This window comes from Hippopotamus amphibius, chromosome 11 (genome assembly GCF_030028045.1).
Source record: "Hippopotamus amphibius kiboko isolate mHipAmp2 chromosome 11, mHipAmp2.hap2, whole genome shotgun sequence".
NCBI lineage: Eukaryota > Metazoa > Chordata > Mammalia > Artiodactyla > Hippopotamidae > Hippopotamus > Hippopotamus amphibius.
In genome coordinates this window covers 102,479,934-102,498,862 of record NC_080196.1, presented here as the reverse complement: position 1 = coordinate 102,498,862, position 18,929 = coordinate 102,479,934, and the positions used below count along the sequence as shown (strand labels likewise).

The window sequence follows — 18,929 nt, the reverse complement described above, 5'->3', positions numbered from 1 at the left end:
TCTTGCTGAATAGAACTCATGTCTGGGAGGGAAACCCATTATAGAGGCTCAGCCTTAGTTAGTGATTGGTGAACATACCTAGCTTGGCCAGACCTTTAACCCTGGTATTCTAATCTCTTCATTTTGGTAATATTTCTGTCTTACCAACCCCTCTGGGTTGTATGGGGGAATACTATAAGAAAAGTATTTGGAAAACACTACAATTAATGAGGGTATTTTTACATGAGAACTTCAATGGTGGATGTAGTCCAAAGGCAGTAACTGAGTTTCCACTGCCTCGAGCAGTGTGGTCATGCTTCGTCTTCAGTAAGTTTTTTGGGGCAACCCAGTGGTCCGTGCCAAGTGGCTTTATTTTACTTGTAAGGCAAAAAGCTTTTTTCTATCTATTCTTTTGGTTTGTTCCTCCTCTCTCTGGTTCTGCCCCAATGAAGTAAAAATTGGATTATATCTTTAATTTTGAAAAAGATACAACCCAATTTTTAATGGGGAATTTTTTTTTACATTTCCTATCAGTGATGATAAAGCCCAGGGATGTTTAAATATACAGATGCTTAAAACATTTAAATGAGGAAATTTATTTGAAATTTCAGGATGAAATAGACTATGAAGGGAATCATAGCCTTTCATATCTGAGCGTCCTTTTTTTCCATCTTTTAGTTTCATGGTTTGCTGATGGATTTCATCATATAATATCCTTTTCTGAATCTTTCCTCATTTTTCCTGAAACAATTTTCCAAATCTTTTACTTGTTTTAGGTTATGACATTAAGTGTAATATTTGATTATTAAAATTAAAGTTTATGATTTGAGTTTTCTATTAATTTTGATATTCAGTGACTTTGAGGTTCAATAACATGCTAGTATAATAAATAGTATAATCAAAAAATGGATAAATTTATACAATTGGGAATTATCAAATTATTTGGCTTTTATTTTCTAATAATTCCTCCCTTTTAATTTTAAAAGTCATTAATCAGTGTCTAGTAATTGATATTACTTTTGTCTAAATAGTCTTTTAGCATTCCAAAGTCACCTAGTTTAAACTTTAAGGAGAAAGGTATTAGTTAAATGGGAAGATAAATTATGACATATTTAGAAAATTCATAACAAAAAAATTTAGTTGACCAGATAATGCTGATATATAAATTTACTTTTGTTTAATTAACACAAGATCCTATCAAGTGATGCAGTATTTTTCTCATGTAGGATTACTAATCTGGATGGAACATAGAAAAGAAAAAGTGAATTGGCTTCTTAGTTTATACTTAGTCTGAACTTTTAGAATGTGAAAAGTGTTTATGGTTTCATTTCATTTTAATGTATAGCTAAAGATATTCATAATTTAGGAAAGTTACAGAGTATAAGCATTCTTAGAATAACAGATGATCTTTCAAAACAAGAAAAAAATACCCATAAACTACAATATCATAGGCAGTCAGTAGATTGTGTAAATGGTGATATTATACTTAAAACAATTACACATCACCTTTGAACAGGCTACTTCATAGTTGTAGTTGAGGAATTTCTATACATTGGAAAATTGGGAAAGCTTTTGATAAAAGATATCTAGAAAGTTTTGCCAGTAAGCTATAGTAAGAGAAATCTTTTGTGGACTCTTACTGATTTTTACTTGTTCTTACTACATCAGTTTGCTATGGCTTTTGAATATATTGTGTTCAAAAACTAAATCATTTAAATGACTTTGTTAATGTACAAAAATTGTAAATAAGTCTGTTTAGAAGCCGAATGGAAAATTTGGCAAGTCTTGGGCAAGTATTGCCAGTCTGTAAGAGTAACTTTCTCCTCTCCATCGTCCTTTTCCCCGCCTCTCACTTCCCCTCCCCCTCTGTTTATCCATCCGCCCATCCATCTGCCCATCTTCAACTAAAGTTGTTAAGTATATTTTCTTTCTGTGGTTAAGGAGAGCATTAGATCACTGTTTCTTCTGGTTAAAAGGAGAAATAGGAGATATTTCAGAATCAGCGTAGTCAAACATTGTAATTACTTTATGTAATGTTTGGTGCTTTTCCAAGCACTCTGATACTCATCACATCATTTGATCTTTACACTAACCTGTCTAAGTAGTTTGGGCAGATGGTATTATTTTTATTTCACATTGAGGAAGTGGAGATAGAAAAGTTAAGTGACTTTACCCTAGATTATCTAGCTCTCCACCCCTGGTTCTCACTACAGCCTAACAACTTCGTCCTCACCACACACGTTCAGAAATGTTTTTAATACATAGAACTTTTCCAGACAAATTTATAATGCATTTCTGTATTTCATGATTATTTCATGTTGTCTTCTGAATTTGATGGAATAGTCCTCTTTAATTTAAAGATGACTTAATTTTTCGTAGGTGCCATTGTTATAGAGAGACCTAATGTGAAATGGAGTGATGTTGCCGGTCTCGAAGGAGCCAAAGAAGCACTGAAAGAGGCTGTGATATTGCCTATTAAATTTCCTCATCTCTTTACGGGTGAGATGACTTTTAAATAATTTTTTTTGATGATTTTTTTTTTTTAAATGCATTGATGACTGAGGTAAAGTATTATGAATTCTTGTCACTATATCGTGAGTTGTTGCCTTAAATTCTGTTGTGAGGCAGTGATACACCTTTACACAGATACTTATTTCATATGCATATATGTATTTGTAATATATATATTGAAAAAAACTGTGTTGAGCAGTAGGGCATAAGGTAAATCATGGACATAAAGTAGAATGCTGTGCACTCATTAGAATACAGTGTACCATCTACATTAAGAAATTTAGACCTACATTATAATTGGAAGAATGTTCCATGTAAATGGAAGAATGTTCACCTGTATCGTTAAGATCAAAAAGCACGGTATACAGTATGTGTGGTATGAGTCTACATTGTTAAGTAAATGTGTGTGCTGAGAAATAGGTGTAGAAAAATTAACATAAAAGTGTTAATGTGTGTCTAGGAGATGAGATTATGGGTGATTTTTTACTTTTCCTTTTGACTTTCGTCTGAATTTTTTGCAGTGGACGTGTACTAGTCTTATAAGAATATTTCTGTTTCTTAAACAGAGGAGTTAAAATTATTTAACTGTTTCATATGACGTGTGTATCCTCTAGTAGCTCGTTATCACTGCGAGGAAAATATTGCTAACCCACCATCTGGATAGAGTTGAAGTTACAGCTCCAGCAGTAGGCGATTTGTCTGTGCTGAACTGTTCCTTCACATTGGCCTTTTTGTGACTGATAGCCTGTTTTGTGATACGGCTATACCCACAAGTCTCACAATGAAACAGAGGTTTTTCCTTTGAAAAACAAGCTGGTTTATGTAGAGAGCAAATCTGTGATATTGGCCTCAAACTGAACAGGTCCAGACAGTGATGTCGTGTAGAGCAGTGATGAAGAGCAGGAACCTGTGGGCCACCTGTTGTCCCCCTAGCTTTGAGGTACGACTTACAACCTCACTTCAGGAATATGAAACTAACAGTGTAAAAGTTGACATCATAATGCTATAAAGGTACAGAAATATGGCTGAACTCATTTTATGTTATGTTACTTATACCAGTGTTTCCTAAACATGAGTCCTAACTGTATCATCTTCATGAATTTTTCCATATACGTGTACCATTATTTTTTAAATATTTTTCTTTAAATCGCTCACTTTTAGAGCAAACTTTCTACTAAACTGTAGCATAAATATACACAGACATGCAGGAACCCATAAGTGCTCAGCTTCATAAATTATCACAGAGTACACCTGTAATCATCATCACCCAGATAAAAAAATATTATTGGTAACCTAGAAATCCCTCTCTGCCTCTTTCCTCCCCAGAGGTAATCATTCTTTTGACTACTAACACTATAGATTGTTTTGCCCATATATGAACTTCTAAATCATCCCACTTGTTTTTACTTAGTAACTGTATTTTACAAGACTACTTTGTATCTCTATAAATGGAAAAATTAGTGTTTTTATAGAATGCACTTAAAAAATTATTTAATTGGAAAGTATTCATATACCACCTAAAAGCATTTCATCTGCCATCAATGGTATGTGTACCACACTTAAGAGAACACTGATTTATAATTGCAGGCATTTAAAATAGGCAAATAGAATTCAAGTAAAAGTTGAGGCTTTCATAACAATAAACATGATATTTAGTTTGCCATCAGTCGTCTGTATATCATTCTTTTACAGATACCACATGTCTACGCACAGTTTACACCTAGTAGTTTTTTTTTTTTAATGTGTATTTGATATTTTATTGCCAGTTGTAACCCAGCCTGGTTTATTTAAGGCAGCATTATAATTTCTCATTAGCGGAACTGAGATACAAAGAATTTACTTGTTCATTTGCTATTATATTTTGGCAAAACTAGGATTTAAGGTAGAATCCCCTTATTGTTACCCAAGTATTGGAATGGGAATCTGCCACCTATAATAATAACCTGTGTTTCCTCGTGGAATCAAGAACTGAGTAGAACTTCACAAGGCATCCAAACTGTATTAGTTTCACTCCTCCAAAGGTCGTAAATATTTAAAAGAAAATATTTCCAGCTGCCCTTCCCCTGTGGGTATGGTTTCTCCTATAATATTCTGATGCTGAGTAGTGCACATAGTTGATGATCAGGAAGTACCTTCTAACTGAATTCTTTTCTTCTTAATAGACTGGAAGGCCTTGGAAGGCAGATCCTTGTATTCATAGTTCTCTGCCTACACATTGTGGTTTCAATACATAGTGGTTGGATGAGTGAGCAAGCAAATTAACTTCCTCTGAGAAGGATTACAGCTATATAAACTCATTGTTGACAAAGTGGTCTCTAGAAAAAACAAAGTGCATTTAAGACACACTTACCTTAGATTGCTTTATTTAAATTTTGTGTTATACTGTTAGCTTTAGAGTAGAAACCTCTTCACGATATTCCTCAATGTGGATGATGTCCCTGGTAACTGAAGTTAACAGTCTTGAAATTCTCACGTTATGTTTCTAATGCAAATTTTAGGCAAAAGAACACCTTGGAGGGGAATCCTGTTATTTGGGCCACCTGGAACAGGAAAATCCTATTTAGCCAAAGCTGTAGCAACAGAAGCAAACAACTCAACGTTTTTCTCAATATCTTCCTCTGACCTTGTTTCTAAGTGGCTAGGTGAAAGTGAAAAGTAAGTAGTGAATTGATTTTTTTTTTTTTTTTTTTTTTTTTAGTTTTTCTTTTCCTGGTAGTCACTACTTCAGTCTATAAAGTAATAGCTTTCTTATATCATTAATAGACATTCCAAAAAGTGATATAATACAGGTGGTATTCATTTCTGTTAGATTAGTCCTTCGTTTAGGATTTATTTCATAGGGAAGAGATAGCATATATGATATGTATATAATTTAGTAACTCATAAAATGAATTATCCAAATGTAGTAATCTCATTTTCTGGATCAAAATGTGATGAGGCTTTTTAATCTGTAGAGTTCCTATAATATGGGTATATTGTTTTGTTTTAGGTTTTTCATTGTCATGTGTCATTTACTATTTCTTAGAAATTGAAACCTTTATCTATCTTTAGGCTAGTTAAGAACTTATTCCAACTTGCCAGAGAGAATAAACCTTCCATTATCTTCATTGATGAAATTGATTCTCTGTGTGGTTCAAGAAGTGAAAATGAAAGTGAAGCTGCACGTAGAATTAAGACTGAGTTCCTAGTTCAAATGCAAGGTAGTGTTACTGATTTTCTAAAATAATTTCTTTTTATTGTATAACCGTTATTATAACAGTAATGGAAAAAAATTCAAGCGGAATTTTTCCGTTCTTTTAGGCCAGGTGTTTCATTATGCCATGTCTCATTCTGATCCACATGCATACGTAATTTTTACCCAGTTGTAATCATTTCATTCGTATAAATAGTAAAGAGATTAATATATTTACTTATAACATACCAGAAACAATATCAATAACAGGAATATGTACACTTCAAATTAAAGCTTTCAAGAAGTATTTTGAAAAGAATATTAACAGTAGTTTTTCCACAGCTTAGGAGATTCTATTCTTGGGAATATTTGCATCATATTCTAGTAATGTGAAATGTGGTTAATACAGTTTTTTTCAGAGAGAAACTCTCAAAATGAGGCATTTTAACATTAAAGTTCCACATTCATAAGAGAACATACAGATGAGGTCAAAGAACACTGAAATGACAAATTATTTGAAACATTACCTGTTTTGACACAGGGGTTGGTGTGGACAATGATGGAATCTTGGTTCTGGGAGCTACGAATATACCCTGGGTTTTGGATTCTGCCATTAGGCGAAGGTATGATGACACAGTCAATACCTTATTTCTAATTACAGTGTAATAAGTGAATATTAATTCCCATTCTGTCTAGTTGAGGAGGCATTCTGATAACTTCAGAATGCTTTTTAATGTGCTCGAACCCTGTTGACCCCTGCCTTCGGGAAGAGAGGTGGGCATTCATTTGTTTGTTTGCCTGCTGTGTTGAAGAGCCAAGATTTACACCTCCTGGAATCTTTCACACTGGAAAGTATGTTACCTAATGGTCACTTCAGTTCTAATTAAGCTTAGTAGGTACACTGATGCTTCAGAAATTTACAAATATAGTTTGGTATTTCAGTGGAAAAACCTTCATATAAAATTTTAGCAAAATGACGATTATACAAATTAAACTATGCTCAGGAAAATATATTTTCAGTTAAAAAATGTTTGTATCTATATAATTTTTAAACTGAATGTGAAACTTGAGTTACAGGGAAGGTATACACACTCCTTTTCAGTGCTTTACAATTCCCTGTCCCATTCATTTAATTGTGCATAGTAAAAATTAGCACTTCAGATTTTATTGCTTTTACTCCATTCACTTGATGGGTTGCCAGAATGTTAGATTACCATCCAGTGTCAAGAAAGGAAGTGTACTGGTTATTTTTGAAAAATGGGCTAATTCTAAACCCATCTCTAGAGACAGTGGAAACTTTTAAAATTCTTCTTATTGCCACAGAGAAAAACTACCTGGAGAAGAATGTCTTCACAGACCATTTAAATTGTCCCTTTTTGCTTCCTCCCTGTCTCCAAATGCTGAAGTTCTAAGAAGGCAAGCAAAATTATAAGATTTTGAGTGATTTTGCTCTTTAGAATTTTCGTAATTATTTTGTCATCTTTTATTTCACATTTTTAATCATATTAAGCCCTTGATCAGGAGTTCACAGTGTCATTCTATGGGACACTGTAATCCTGTAGGACATGTTGTGTCATGAATTCCAGACATGTAAACACTCTGGCCAAAATAACTCAAAAATCATATGAGAAAAAGTAAATCACTCCAGACTGGTTCCCTGGCTACTGTGGGGTTTTTTTTTTTTTGTTAATGTGTTCTGGATATTTTCCCTTTATTAACCTAAATATATATATGTTTAACTCTGATGGGTATGGGCCCATTTAATTTATTCAGCTGAACTTTGTATAAAAGAGAATATCTAAATATCTTCTTTCTTCTTGAAAAATTATTTTTAACAGAAATTAAATATTATATAATCATATTCTTTTTTAATTTTATTTATGTAGTCACACTGGTCTTAGTTGTGGCAGACAGGCTTCTCAGTTGAGACATGGGAACTCCTAGCTGTGGCATGCATTTGGGATCTAGTTCCCTGACCAGGAATCGAACCCAGGCCTCCTGCATTGGGAGCTCGGAGTCTTAACCACTGCACCACCAGGGAAGTCCCTATAGTAATACTCTTGATGTAATTTTTCTTTCATTTTAAGATTTGAGAAACGAATTTATATTCCTTTGCCTGAGGCCCACGCCCGAGCAGCAATGTTTAAACTGCACTTGGGGACCACTCAGAACAATCTAACAGAAGTAGACTTCCGGGAACTTGGGAAGAAAACTGAAGGCTACTCAGGGGCAGACATAAGTATCATTGTACGTGATGCACTTATGCAGCCAGTTAGGAAAGTACAGTCTGCTACTCATTTTAAAAAGGTAAGGAACTTTTGTCCATCTTTTCATATATTTTTTTTACTTTATTTTTTATTATTAGTTACCTGTTTTATACATATTAGTGTATATATGTTAACCCCATTTTCATATATTTTGAAAATCAAGTTTTGAGACCATCATTGACTTCTTTGAAGAATTTTAGGAAGATTTTAGTATTTTATAATAAATAGATAGATTTACATAATAGATATGTTTCCATTTCATTGAAAATAACGCGTGCCTCTTTTAACATCAGGCCTTTTGTATCACCAACTATGGTAGATCTCTCTGTGGCTCCATCGTCTACTCCATTTTTCACTTGGCAAGAACAAGTTTGCCTGTGTATTTTATTTATTAAATGTGTAAGTACATTGTATAAGTGTACCAGGTACACTTACCTCTGGGCCCAGAGGTAAGTCAGAAACTACAGTAGTCAAAAAACACAAAAATGCGTGCCTCTGAAATTTTTATGAGCAAAGACAGACAATAAAATATACACAGTAAGTAAAGTCAAAATGTTTATTTTTCCACCCCTGCCCCAGTCCTGAGACAGTATTTAAGATTGACCATTGTAAAACAAATATCAAGTATGAAAGCAGCCCCTGATTTGATACAGGTGTGTTGCCATCTAAGTATTATATGTGACTCTGTGTCACAAAGGTTCTTTTGCTGGATGTTATTAAAACTTTTTATTTTAAATCAGTTATGAATCATAAGATTAGCGCTGAAATTGCATTTAGCATATAATTTTGTACTTACATTGGAAGGAGCTTTTGTTGGGAAAGACAGAAAGATTCAGTAATTTCACAATAATAAACTTTCCGAAGATCACAGAAATTTCTCAGCTATGGAAAATAGAATAACTTAAAGGAATTTTTAAGTAGGTTTTTTTTTAATTTTTTTTTATGTAGGAGTACAGTTGATTAACAGTGTTGTGTTAGCTGCGTACAGCAAAGTGATTGTTATATATGTGTATCTATTCTTTTTCAAATTCTTTTCCCATTTAGGTTATTACAGAGTATTGAGCAGAGGTCCCTGTGTTATACAGTTGGTCCTTGTTGGTCATCTGGTCATTTTAAATATAGCAGTGTGTTAAGTAGGTCTATTTCTGGTCTCTAGAATTATTACCACTTAATAACCATTAGAAAAAAAAAAAGAATTTTAGCTACAGGTAATTGTTTCTTTATTTTAACTTATTTTCTCCCTATGATCATCAAAGTAATTTATTGTAGGAAATTTCAAATATAGATCATCCAAGAAAAAAATTGAAATCAAGCAAAATCTATCCCATCACCCAGAGATAATTGCACTTTTTGTTGTATATTCTTCTGTTTATTTTCAGAAGTAAGCATTTTAACAAAACATAAAATAATAGTACATTTTCAGATTTCCTGATAATGGTCTAAATCTCAATGTTTATTTAATTTGTTCAAATAAGTATTTCAGATTACTGTTTATTCCAGGTTCAAGGACCTTCACGAGCTGATCCTAACAACATAGTAGATGATCTGCTAACACCCTGTTCTCCAGGTGATCCTGGTGCCATTGAGATGACGTGGATGGATGTCCCTGGGGATAAACTTTTGGAGCCAGTTGTTTGCATGGTTTGACATTTTGTTTGCTTTTAAGAAAAAGTGTAAAATGTTGTATTTTATGGGTACTTCCCTGGCAGTTCAGTGGTTAAGACTCTATGCTTCCACTGCAAGGGGTATGGGTTTGATCCCTGATCAGGGAATTAAGCCTCCCACATTCTTCACAGTGCAGCCAAAAAAAAAAAAGGGTTTTATTTTATAATTTGTCAGATAGATAAAATTTTCAGTTTTGTAAACTTAGTTCAAAAATGTTAATATGATCAGGCATGTTTATTTAATACTAACTACTTAAAAAGTTACAAAGATTAATTGAATGTAAAATATAAAAATAATTATTTTTAAAATGTGTTCTTGGGCCTTGAGGAAATTTTAATTTTAAGTGAATAAGCTATTGTTAAAAACACACAGGCTTCTGACATTATAGGTCTTATAGCTGAAATATTATCACCAAAATTGTGGGATTGGTTAAAATTTTTTTCCCTGAATCTCAGATTTCATAAAATATTCAGAAACCCTAATGCATGAATCATAGTATTCATGATAGTGTTTTTCTGTTTTACTTCTCAGAGCTTCATAGAAAGCTTAAATTATGCGGTACGTTTTTAAAAAGTTCTGAAAACAAAATTTTTATTATAAAAAATTATATTTCTGGGCTTCCCTGGTGGCGCAGTCGTTAAGAATCCACCTGCCAATGCAGGGGACATGGTTACGAGCCCTGGTCTGGGAAGACCTCACATGCCACGGAGCAGCTAAGCCCGTGAGCCACAACTACTGAGCCCACACGCCTAGAGCCCGTGGTCCGCAACAGGAGAAGCCACCACAATAAGAAGCCCATGCACCGCAATGAAGAGTAGCTCCCGCCCTCCACTACTACAGAAAGCCCGTGAGCAGCAACAAAGACCCAATGCAGCCAATAAATAAAAAATAAATAAATAAATTTTTTTTAAATAAAAGGGAAAAGAACTCCCCCCAAACTTAAAAAAAAAAATTATATTTCTGTAATTTATATTGGAGAAATTAAAATATTCGTAAAAATTACATTTCTGTAGCTTCTATTGGAGGAAATAAAATAATTCATAAGACATTTTGTAAAACATTAATTTTAGGGAACTTACTGTGATTGAAAAGGTACATTTATTATGTTTATGTTTTCTTATTGATGAACACTCAGTTTTTAAAATCATCTGCTGTATAGATTTTCAAATCTATATGTCAAAATTAACAGTAAAAAAAAATTAACAGTAACTTTCAAAGGGGAAACTCACGATATGTAGACCTAGATATATAGACATATGTACATATATGTGTAAGTTTGTATTCATATATATAGTAATATACCTGTAAGTATACAGATATATTTATGTGTTAATTAACCACAATGCTTATCTGAGAAATTATTCAGAAATCCTTTTTTGCTGCAATCTTTGGTTTATTTTTTACAGTTTTGGTTCTTTTGACTGTTTTCCATACTATTTTACAGGAGACATGGCCTAGAAGTTAATTTTTTAATGAATCCTTGATATTAGTATATCTTTTTACCATTTTGATGGTAATTTTAACTAATAGTTAAAATTTTTGGTTAGTTGATTTCGATTAAATGGTATTATTCTGTTTCACATAAGTGAATGACTGTATTGCTTTTCAGTTGCACTTGGACAACTGCTCTCTTGTTTAAGGAAAAACAGATACGGCCTGAAAAGCGACCAGGGATTTGATTCTGGAGGCCTTAAGAGAACTGTGCTTCCTTATTTAGGGTGCTGAGGGGCCTTTGAAAGTTGTGATTAGGACAGGCAAGCAATTGAAAGTTTATAAGCAAAGGAATAACATAGAAAGAGCTTACCGTCAGTAGTTTGCGGCACGATGCGGAGTTTTAGACTTGACCTTATGTGGAGGTTAGTAATGTTGGTAGTGAAATGTTTTTTATTGGATTAAATCTGTTACTAATACTCGCCCCTTCTTTTTCCTGACAGTCGGATATGTTACGGTCACTATTTAGCACAAAGCCCACAGTCAATGAACACGACTTGTTGAAATTAAAGAAGTTTACAGAAGATTTTGGCCAAGAAGGCTAGACCAAAGACAAGGAAGATGTTTACCATGTGTGTTCTCTCTTTCATAGGTATTTTTGCCTTTCTTGGACGGCAGTCAGATTATTTCCAGTAAAGCACTTCTACCACAGGGAAATAGAGATCTCACTTCAGCATTACTTTAAGTTTTATATGTACTTTTGCTCCATTACCAATTAAATCTTCCTATTAACAAAAATTATGAAGTAATGGGTTATAAGAAAATGAGTGATATACAAAAAAAAAGAAAAAGAAAAAAGAATGAGTGATATATAAATAGCAAAAGAATAGAAATTACCCAGTAAAAAGAAGATTGATTGATATACAGATATTTTAAATTGTTATGAATAGTGGTCTTTGCAGAGAGCATTCATCTTTTTTTTTAACTAAAATGAAATGGGGCTTATTTCATATTTTGAAAAAAAAATCTTAAGCATCATTCTCATCAATGTAAAATTTATTTACTTTATTAAATTAAAAATGATTTACTCTCAGGGATGGACAGTGAAACAGCAAAGAGCACTGTGATTGGGCTTGAAAGATTTTGAATTGGGTTCCAGCCAAGGCTCTTATTGATTTTTGATAGGTTGACTTTTTTTCTCCATGCAGATTTAAATAATTCCTACAAAAGCAGCAAGCTTTTTTATATTTAACTAAATAATACCTTTCACTGTGCAGTCTCAAGAGAAAGACTTTCTAAATTAGGCATTGTCTTTATCTTGAAGAAGAAAATTGTCTATTATTTCAGTGTCTTTTTGTATCAAGATTGACCAATACAGGTGGTTAATAAATATGTACTTTTTAAATAATTCTGTCATGGAATACTGTAATGGGAACCTTTGCCAAAAGGAACAGCCCCCCCTTTGGATTATGGGAGGTTTCTTGTGTGTGATGAGGAGGGGAGTGTACATATATATATAAATTTTTTTTGATATAGGATAGTTAGAGGCTTGTCTTTTACCTTTTAATTTCAGGGAACAGCTTGTCCTGGCCACACATGTTAGTGTAATGTTTCATGAAGCTTTAGAAATGAGCTGATGCCTCCTTAAATAATAAAATACAAACATGATATTATGTTATTTTAATACCTTCAAGTAAATAATCTGAGGGTGTGTGTTACACACTTTAGCACCAACACTAAGTTGTGCCTTGTACATTTGCATTGGCTCTACATGCAAAGGATTATTGTCAGCTAGAATGAGGTAGACTCCTTAATTTACTATAAAGTTCTGCCTTGAAAATGCTATAGAATAATTTGCATTTTAAAGTATATTTGCACATTTTACATATTATGCTATATGGTTGCCTTTGGGTTTTCTGTACAGATTGATTTTGTTGATATTAAATGGAAATCGTAGGCCTGAAATATGCTGTTCTTATGTGAAGTAAATTGATATAACCTACTGTTGGCTGTATTCTGTGTATGCTTCTTTATTTGGGGATCTTCCATATAGGAGAAAATATCTAAATTGATTAGAAACAAACAAATGATTAAAAATTATTCATTAAGGATGTATACATGAAAACACTATTTTTCAGTACCTTTTATGTGAGGGTTGGGAATTAACTTGGCAGACCAACACTGAGTTCTTTGTGGATGTCTTACAAGATATTTTGTATACTTTATCCACCTCAGAATCATACAGTATTGCTATTAGTCATATCATTAGGAGACTTAACATAACTATATTATTATAACTATATAATAGTTGAAATCCAGGATTTTTTATGAATCCAGGGATTTGAGGAAGTATTTTACTTAAATTGACCAAGTAGTGTGTAAGGCCAGCGTTGATAAGTGGATATTTTATCACCCTTAGTTCTTACCTATGCTCTGAGAACTGTGCCTCAGTATCCGTGTCACTTCCGGCCATAGGTCCAGTTTCCACATTTCTGGTTTTAAAACTGTTTCTAGAATCTAATGATTTTAGACCTATTCTAGAATGGTAGAGCATAGCCATTTCCATGTGTTCTTATGGGCAGATAAATAAAAGGAAACTGTTCAGGCTCTGTCTGTCTTGACCTTGACCATTATGATTTTGGGTAGATGTTTTCTGAGCCAACAAGTAAACCCTACTTGAGCATCTCTCTGAGCTATACCCTGGATGTTTAAGAACATTTTTTTTTTTTTGTCTCAGTCTGAAAACTTTATAGGGACCTTAATTATAAGGTGTTTCAGTGAAAGATTGACTTTTGAGTTTATTGTCATCAACATGCAGAAAAACAGAATGCGCGTATTTGATTATTAATGTGAAGCGTCATTTAGCCACCTGTAGCTGCACAGGTAGGAACTGGAGGCCCATCTCCCTGACCCGATGCCGGAGATGGTGCAAACAGAATGCCCAGCTTTGTGAGCTCCCCCGGACGCCGGGTGCTTTCCCACCTCCTTTCTTCTTTCTTCTGCCAGTCTAATCCCATTACGTCCATTAAGATCTAGCTCATGACCCATATCATCTCTTCATTCCTAAACTATCCCCATCCTACCTTTGGATTTCTTTAGCACCAACGTGCTATGACTGTCTTAAGATTTTTCTCCAGGTGTCAAGCAGACTCTCTTAATTTTGTTTAGATCCTTTAGATTGTAAGCTCTTCAAACAGTTACGTTTTCCTTTGCATTAGCGTAGTGCTAGACACTGTTTATTAGGTACTTAATAAAGGCTTGAAAAATCAAGGATCCATATTTTATCTACTTCCTAGATTGTCTGTGAGACTTTTTATAAAAGATAATTTGAAGTTGCTTTGTTCTTGCTGGTCTAGTGAAGTTGTAGTAAATTTTGGTTACTGGGAACTAAAATCAGAGGCGTGCCACAGCTGGCTCATACTGGCTCACAAGAACCAATTTTACACATTTCTGCCCACCTGTTCAGTCACCTCATTAGTAGCTTGAAACCTGCCATGACGCAAGTGATTTACACCACAGAAACCAGCAAGTTTCCATTTACAATGTGCAGTGCAAAGCAAGGACGGTAGTTTAAAATTGAAAAATTATTTAGCGCATTTACAGAAGTAAAGGAGAAAAGTTATCTTTGTAGAGTCATCAAAAGCTTTTAATAAAATCAAGTACCATTTGTGATTCTTTTCTTTTAACTTGACAAACTAGGAATTGAAGAGAGCATCTTAATTGTATAAAGAGCATTTACCAAAGAAACAAAAAAACCCTAACAAACATCATACTTAATTGTGAATTGTTGAAAACTTTACTCGCCAGCAATCAGGAAGAAGACAAAGGTGCCTGCTGTCACCATTACTTTTCAGTTTTGTGCAGAGATTCTAGCCAGTGTAAGGAAAATAAAAGTTTAGGGGTTAAAAAAGAAGAAACAAAATTGTCATTCTCAGGTGACATGATTGTGTATGTAGAAAATCCAAATTAATAAACCTAGAAAGAATATGAATTTAACAAGATTACAGGATATAGGTTAATAAAAATAATTGTACTTCTATATTCTAGCAACAATTAGAAATTGAAATTAAAACAATACCAATTGCAGTAACTCAGAAAGCATCAAATACCTCGAAATAAACCTGAAAGATATATAAGAATTCAGTATAGAAAACTATGAAACATTACCACAAGAAACTAAAGTGGATCTGAGTAAATAGAGAGGTGGGCCCTGCTCCTGAGTTGGAAGACTCATCAGAAACAATTTCTAACCACATTGATTCTAGATTTAATACAATCCCAAATCCAAATCCGGGTGATACAGATAAATGTGTATATATATATATGTATGTATATGTGTATATCTCCAGAAACAATTACAGATGCTTAATAAACAGATTGTTGGTGATTGGAAAAAAAAATTTTTATAGTGTGAATTCATTTTTTATAACAGTATATTTCTCCCAGCTGTGTCTTTCTGTCCATTCATCCATAACCATTCATCCAGACATCTGTGTGTGTGTGTATAAATAAAGATATCTGGAATTACTTTCACCTTATGTTCATAATGTTATTTATGGGTAGTGAGATTTGGCTCGATTTTTCTCCTTTCAGCTCCTTTTAAGTCTTTTTCAGATATCACCTTCCAGCGAGACCTTCCCTGTTCATCCTACTTAAAATTGCAATTTGTCCTGAATTTCTTTATACCCAACCCCTGCTTTCTTTTTCTCTGTAGCACTTAATCATCTAACATACTATATGATTCACTGTGTTTCTTATTTGTAATTTCTCATCCTAACATGCTGTTCAGTATCCAGCTGTTCAGTATCTGGAACAGTACTGGTGCCTGATGGGTGCTCAATAAATATTTATTGAGTGTTTTCTCTGAGTTTAAATGCTTTACAATGAGTATGTGTAATTTTTGCCTCTCTACCACCCTGCAATTTTTATTTTAAAAGAGAAGAAAATCAGGAATGAAGACAAATACATCAAGAAATTAACAGTGGCTAAATCTGCATGATAGAAATATAGATACTTATTAATTTTTTCTTTGTTTTTATCTTTAAATACTTTAATTTCCAAAAATTAAAAGATTGTAAGTAAGAATTGCATTCAGCTTGACAGCTGATCACAGGAATTTGTCTCCTCTGGAACCCTATGAAATAAAAATTTTTAAGAAGAGAAAGGGGGAAAAATAAGGACAGCATTTGCAGCCAATTAAGCCGACTATGCTCTTTTCCCTGTGGGGGCCCAGTGTGCAGTGGCTGCAGACAGCAGCCTCCTCTGTAGTGCGTGCAGCCTGTTGCCCTAAGGGACCTTGAAAACAGCCCTTTCCAGTGGACATTCATGACTGGCCTGATGCTGTCCCCAATCTAGGCTCCAGACAGGTATACACAGTGCCTTTAGAAAGCCTCAGGGCACGGTGGCCAGGGTCTAGCCGCATCACTAGCATCTAACTGGATGGCGATGTGGCTGATTACATTATTGTCTGTGGTCTCATAGAATGAGGCGTCCAGTGAAGACAAGACATTGGGGAACTACTTTTCAGCTGCTGTAGAAAAACAATGAAGGCTTGAGAACTGCAAGGACTGCTACTTGGAAACCCAGGGATCCTCCGTGACTATGCTGAAAGAAACATCTGTTGTATTCACAGTACTAAAGTCATCAAAAGCAAAACTATTTGATCCTGCAGGTTGCCAAATTACATCAATGGAATCACAGGTTCTCCAAGATTTTTTATGTGAAGGCGAGGCAATTTAGTAGAGTAGGATCGCTACCGCTGAAATATGTGTATTTGTGAGAATTTGGAGGAGTCTGAGTACAGGCAGTATCAAGAGAACTATGTGGGAAGGGATTATGTTGGTGATAGCTGAGGAAAGCGTCTAATTTCAGTTATGATTGAATCTATCAGTATGGGTTCAGTCAACACAGATTCTGAATTTAGAATTTCGGTTTGAGCAGGCTGAGTGATTTTAATTGTTTGCTTTATTGGTTGAAGAAGCTGAACTTGACAGTCAACCACTCTGAACTCCAGTAAGGTGATAGGAAAGAAAGAACCCAGTATCTAGGAAATAGAAATGCTGGAGTGGATTTATTACATGAGAATCACTCACAAAGCCACACATTCCTGGAGGAGATCCAAAACCCAGTCTCTTAGCCAAGTCACTATAGATGAAAGGAATGCATTCCAGAGGGTTTTTTGGGTCTTTGATTTCATTGGGGCTGGAACGATCTTTTGGTTGCAGAAACCAAGTAGTGGCAATTAGCCAGCACAAGCCAGGTGGACTTGGTCACCACGTTAGGCTGCAGGGCTGGTGTGATAATCAGGGTGGTCTTTCCCGCAGAGATCTTGACCAGTGATTCAAGGGTGGTGGGGTCCTTAGGACCATTGCTGAGGCACTGCTGCATTAGTATAACCAAAGAGCTCCAAGCCTACTAAGCAGAGGTCTGGCCATTGTGATGGAGCACATCACTCAATTTCCAGACCAGCATCAGGTCATAGAATCTGTACCATTTGAAAGAGGTGGAGACTCTCTATTGTTGAGGAAGGCTCCTACAGGAACATCTCAGGTGCACTGGGAGCTTCCCTTCAGCTTTCCCCAAAGGGTCTGAGGCTGGTTAAGGCTGCCGTGAAATAAAGGGAATACTCGCAGGATTACTGGACACTGGCTCTGAGCTAATATTCTTTGTTTTTTCATTTGTTTTCGTTTTTTGGCATGCCGTGCAGCATGTGGGATCTTAGTTCCCCAACCAGGGGTCGAACCCACGCCCCCTGCATTGGAAGCACAGTGTCTTAACCACTTAACCACAGAGAAGTCCCTGAGCTAATATTCTTTACTGAAGAACCAGAAAGTCATTGTGGTCCACTGTTCAAGAGAGGACTTACGGGGGGCAGGTGATAAGTGGGGTGGAGTTTTGACTGGAGTCTGCACCATAGCACGCCCAGTGGAACTCTGAACAAGTATCGTCAGCAGTGGTCAGAGTCACCATGGCAGTTCCCTGGCCCAAGGAGTGAAGATTAATGGAAAAAGAAAGGTCCCTGGACCTCTCTGCTCCTGAAAAAACAGTAAAGCAGTATTTACAACACTAGGAGAAATCGCACCAATTCATGCCACCATTCAGATCATGAAAGATGCTGTATGGTTTTATCTACAAGGGACACATTTACTTAGAATGGACAGTGCAGAAAATAAGTGAGTTTTAGAGAATATCAGGGCCTACATATATGTTCTTCCGTTTGCCTAATAATTCATTAAGATGCATCTGAGATCGTTGAGTATTGAAAGAATTGTGTTGAAAAGGATACTGATGGGAATTCCCTGGTAGTCCAGTGGTTAGGACTCCACACTTTCACTGCTGAGGGCCTGGTGGGGGAACTACGATCCCACAAGCTTCGCGGTGCAGCCAAAATATATGTGTATATATATATATATATATATATATATATATATATATATATATAATGATAATAACAATAAAGTAAAATATTTCTTAAAAATAAAACATTAAATCCTTTTTAAAAAATGGATACAGACATTGTATAAGCTTATCTTACAAAATGGGTAGTAATGCAAGGTTTCAAAACTTGGAGCAAGAAATAGAGGTTTTGGGCTTCCTAGGTGGTGCAGTGGTTAAGAATCCGCCTGCCAATGCAGGGAACCCGGGTTCAATCCCTGCTCCAGGAAGATCCCACATGCCGCGGAGCGACTAAGCCCATGCCCCACAGCTATTGAGCCTGCGCTTTAGAGCCTGTGAGCCACCACTATTGAGCCCATGTGCTACAACTACTGATGCCCAGGTGCCTAGAGCCTGTGCTCCGCAACAAGAGAAGCCACGGCAATGAGGAGCCCACGCACCACAACGAAGTGTAGCCCCCACTCACCGCAACTGAAGGAAGACTGTGCACAGCAGAAAAGACCCAACAC

General features: G+C 35.2%; 1 protein-coding gene and 1 pseudogene across 1 annotated transcript in view; both read left to right on the top strand.

The window, feature by feature from the left end:
• The window catches only part of VPS4B (vacuolar protein sorting 4 homolog B), a 28,651-nt gene extending 16,553 nt beyond the window's left edge, over positions 1-12,098 (top strand). Inside the window, exons 5-11 of the mRNA XM_057699489.1 lie at positions 2,359-2,478; positions 4,989-5,145; positions 5,542-5,690; positions 6,204-6,285; positions 7,750-7,969; positions 9,430-9,570; positions 11,529-12,098. Coding sequence (XP_057555472.1) covers positions 2,359-2,478; positions 4,989-5,145; positions 5,542-5,690; positions 6,204-6,285; positions 7,750-7,969; positions 9,430-9,570; positions 11,529-11,630 — 971 coding nt within the window. The 3' untranslated portion in view covers positions 11,631-12,098. The remainder of the gene's footprint in view (positions 1-2,358; positions 2,479-4,988; positions 5,146-5,541; positions 5,691-6,203; positions 6,286-7,749; positions 7,970-9,429; positions 9,571-11,528) is intronic.
• A 4,113-nt stretch (positions 12,099-16,211) lies between these two features.
• On the top strand, positions 16,212-16,333 carry LOC130832148 (small nucleolar RNA SNORA70; annotated as a pseudogene).
• Positions 16,334-18,929: the final 2,596 nt, after the last annotated feature.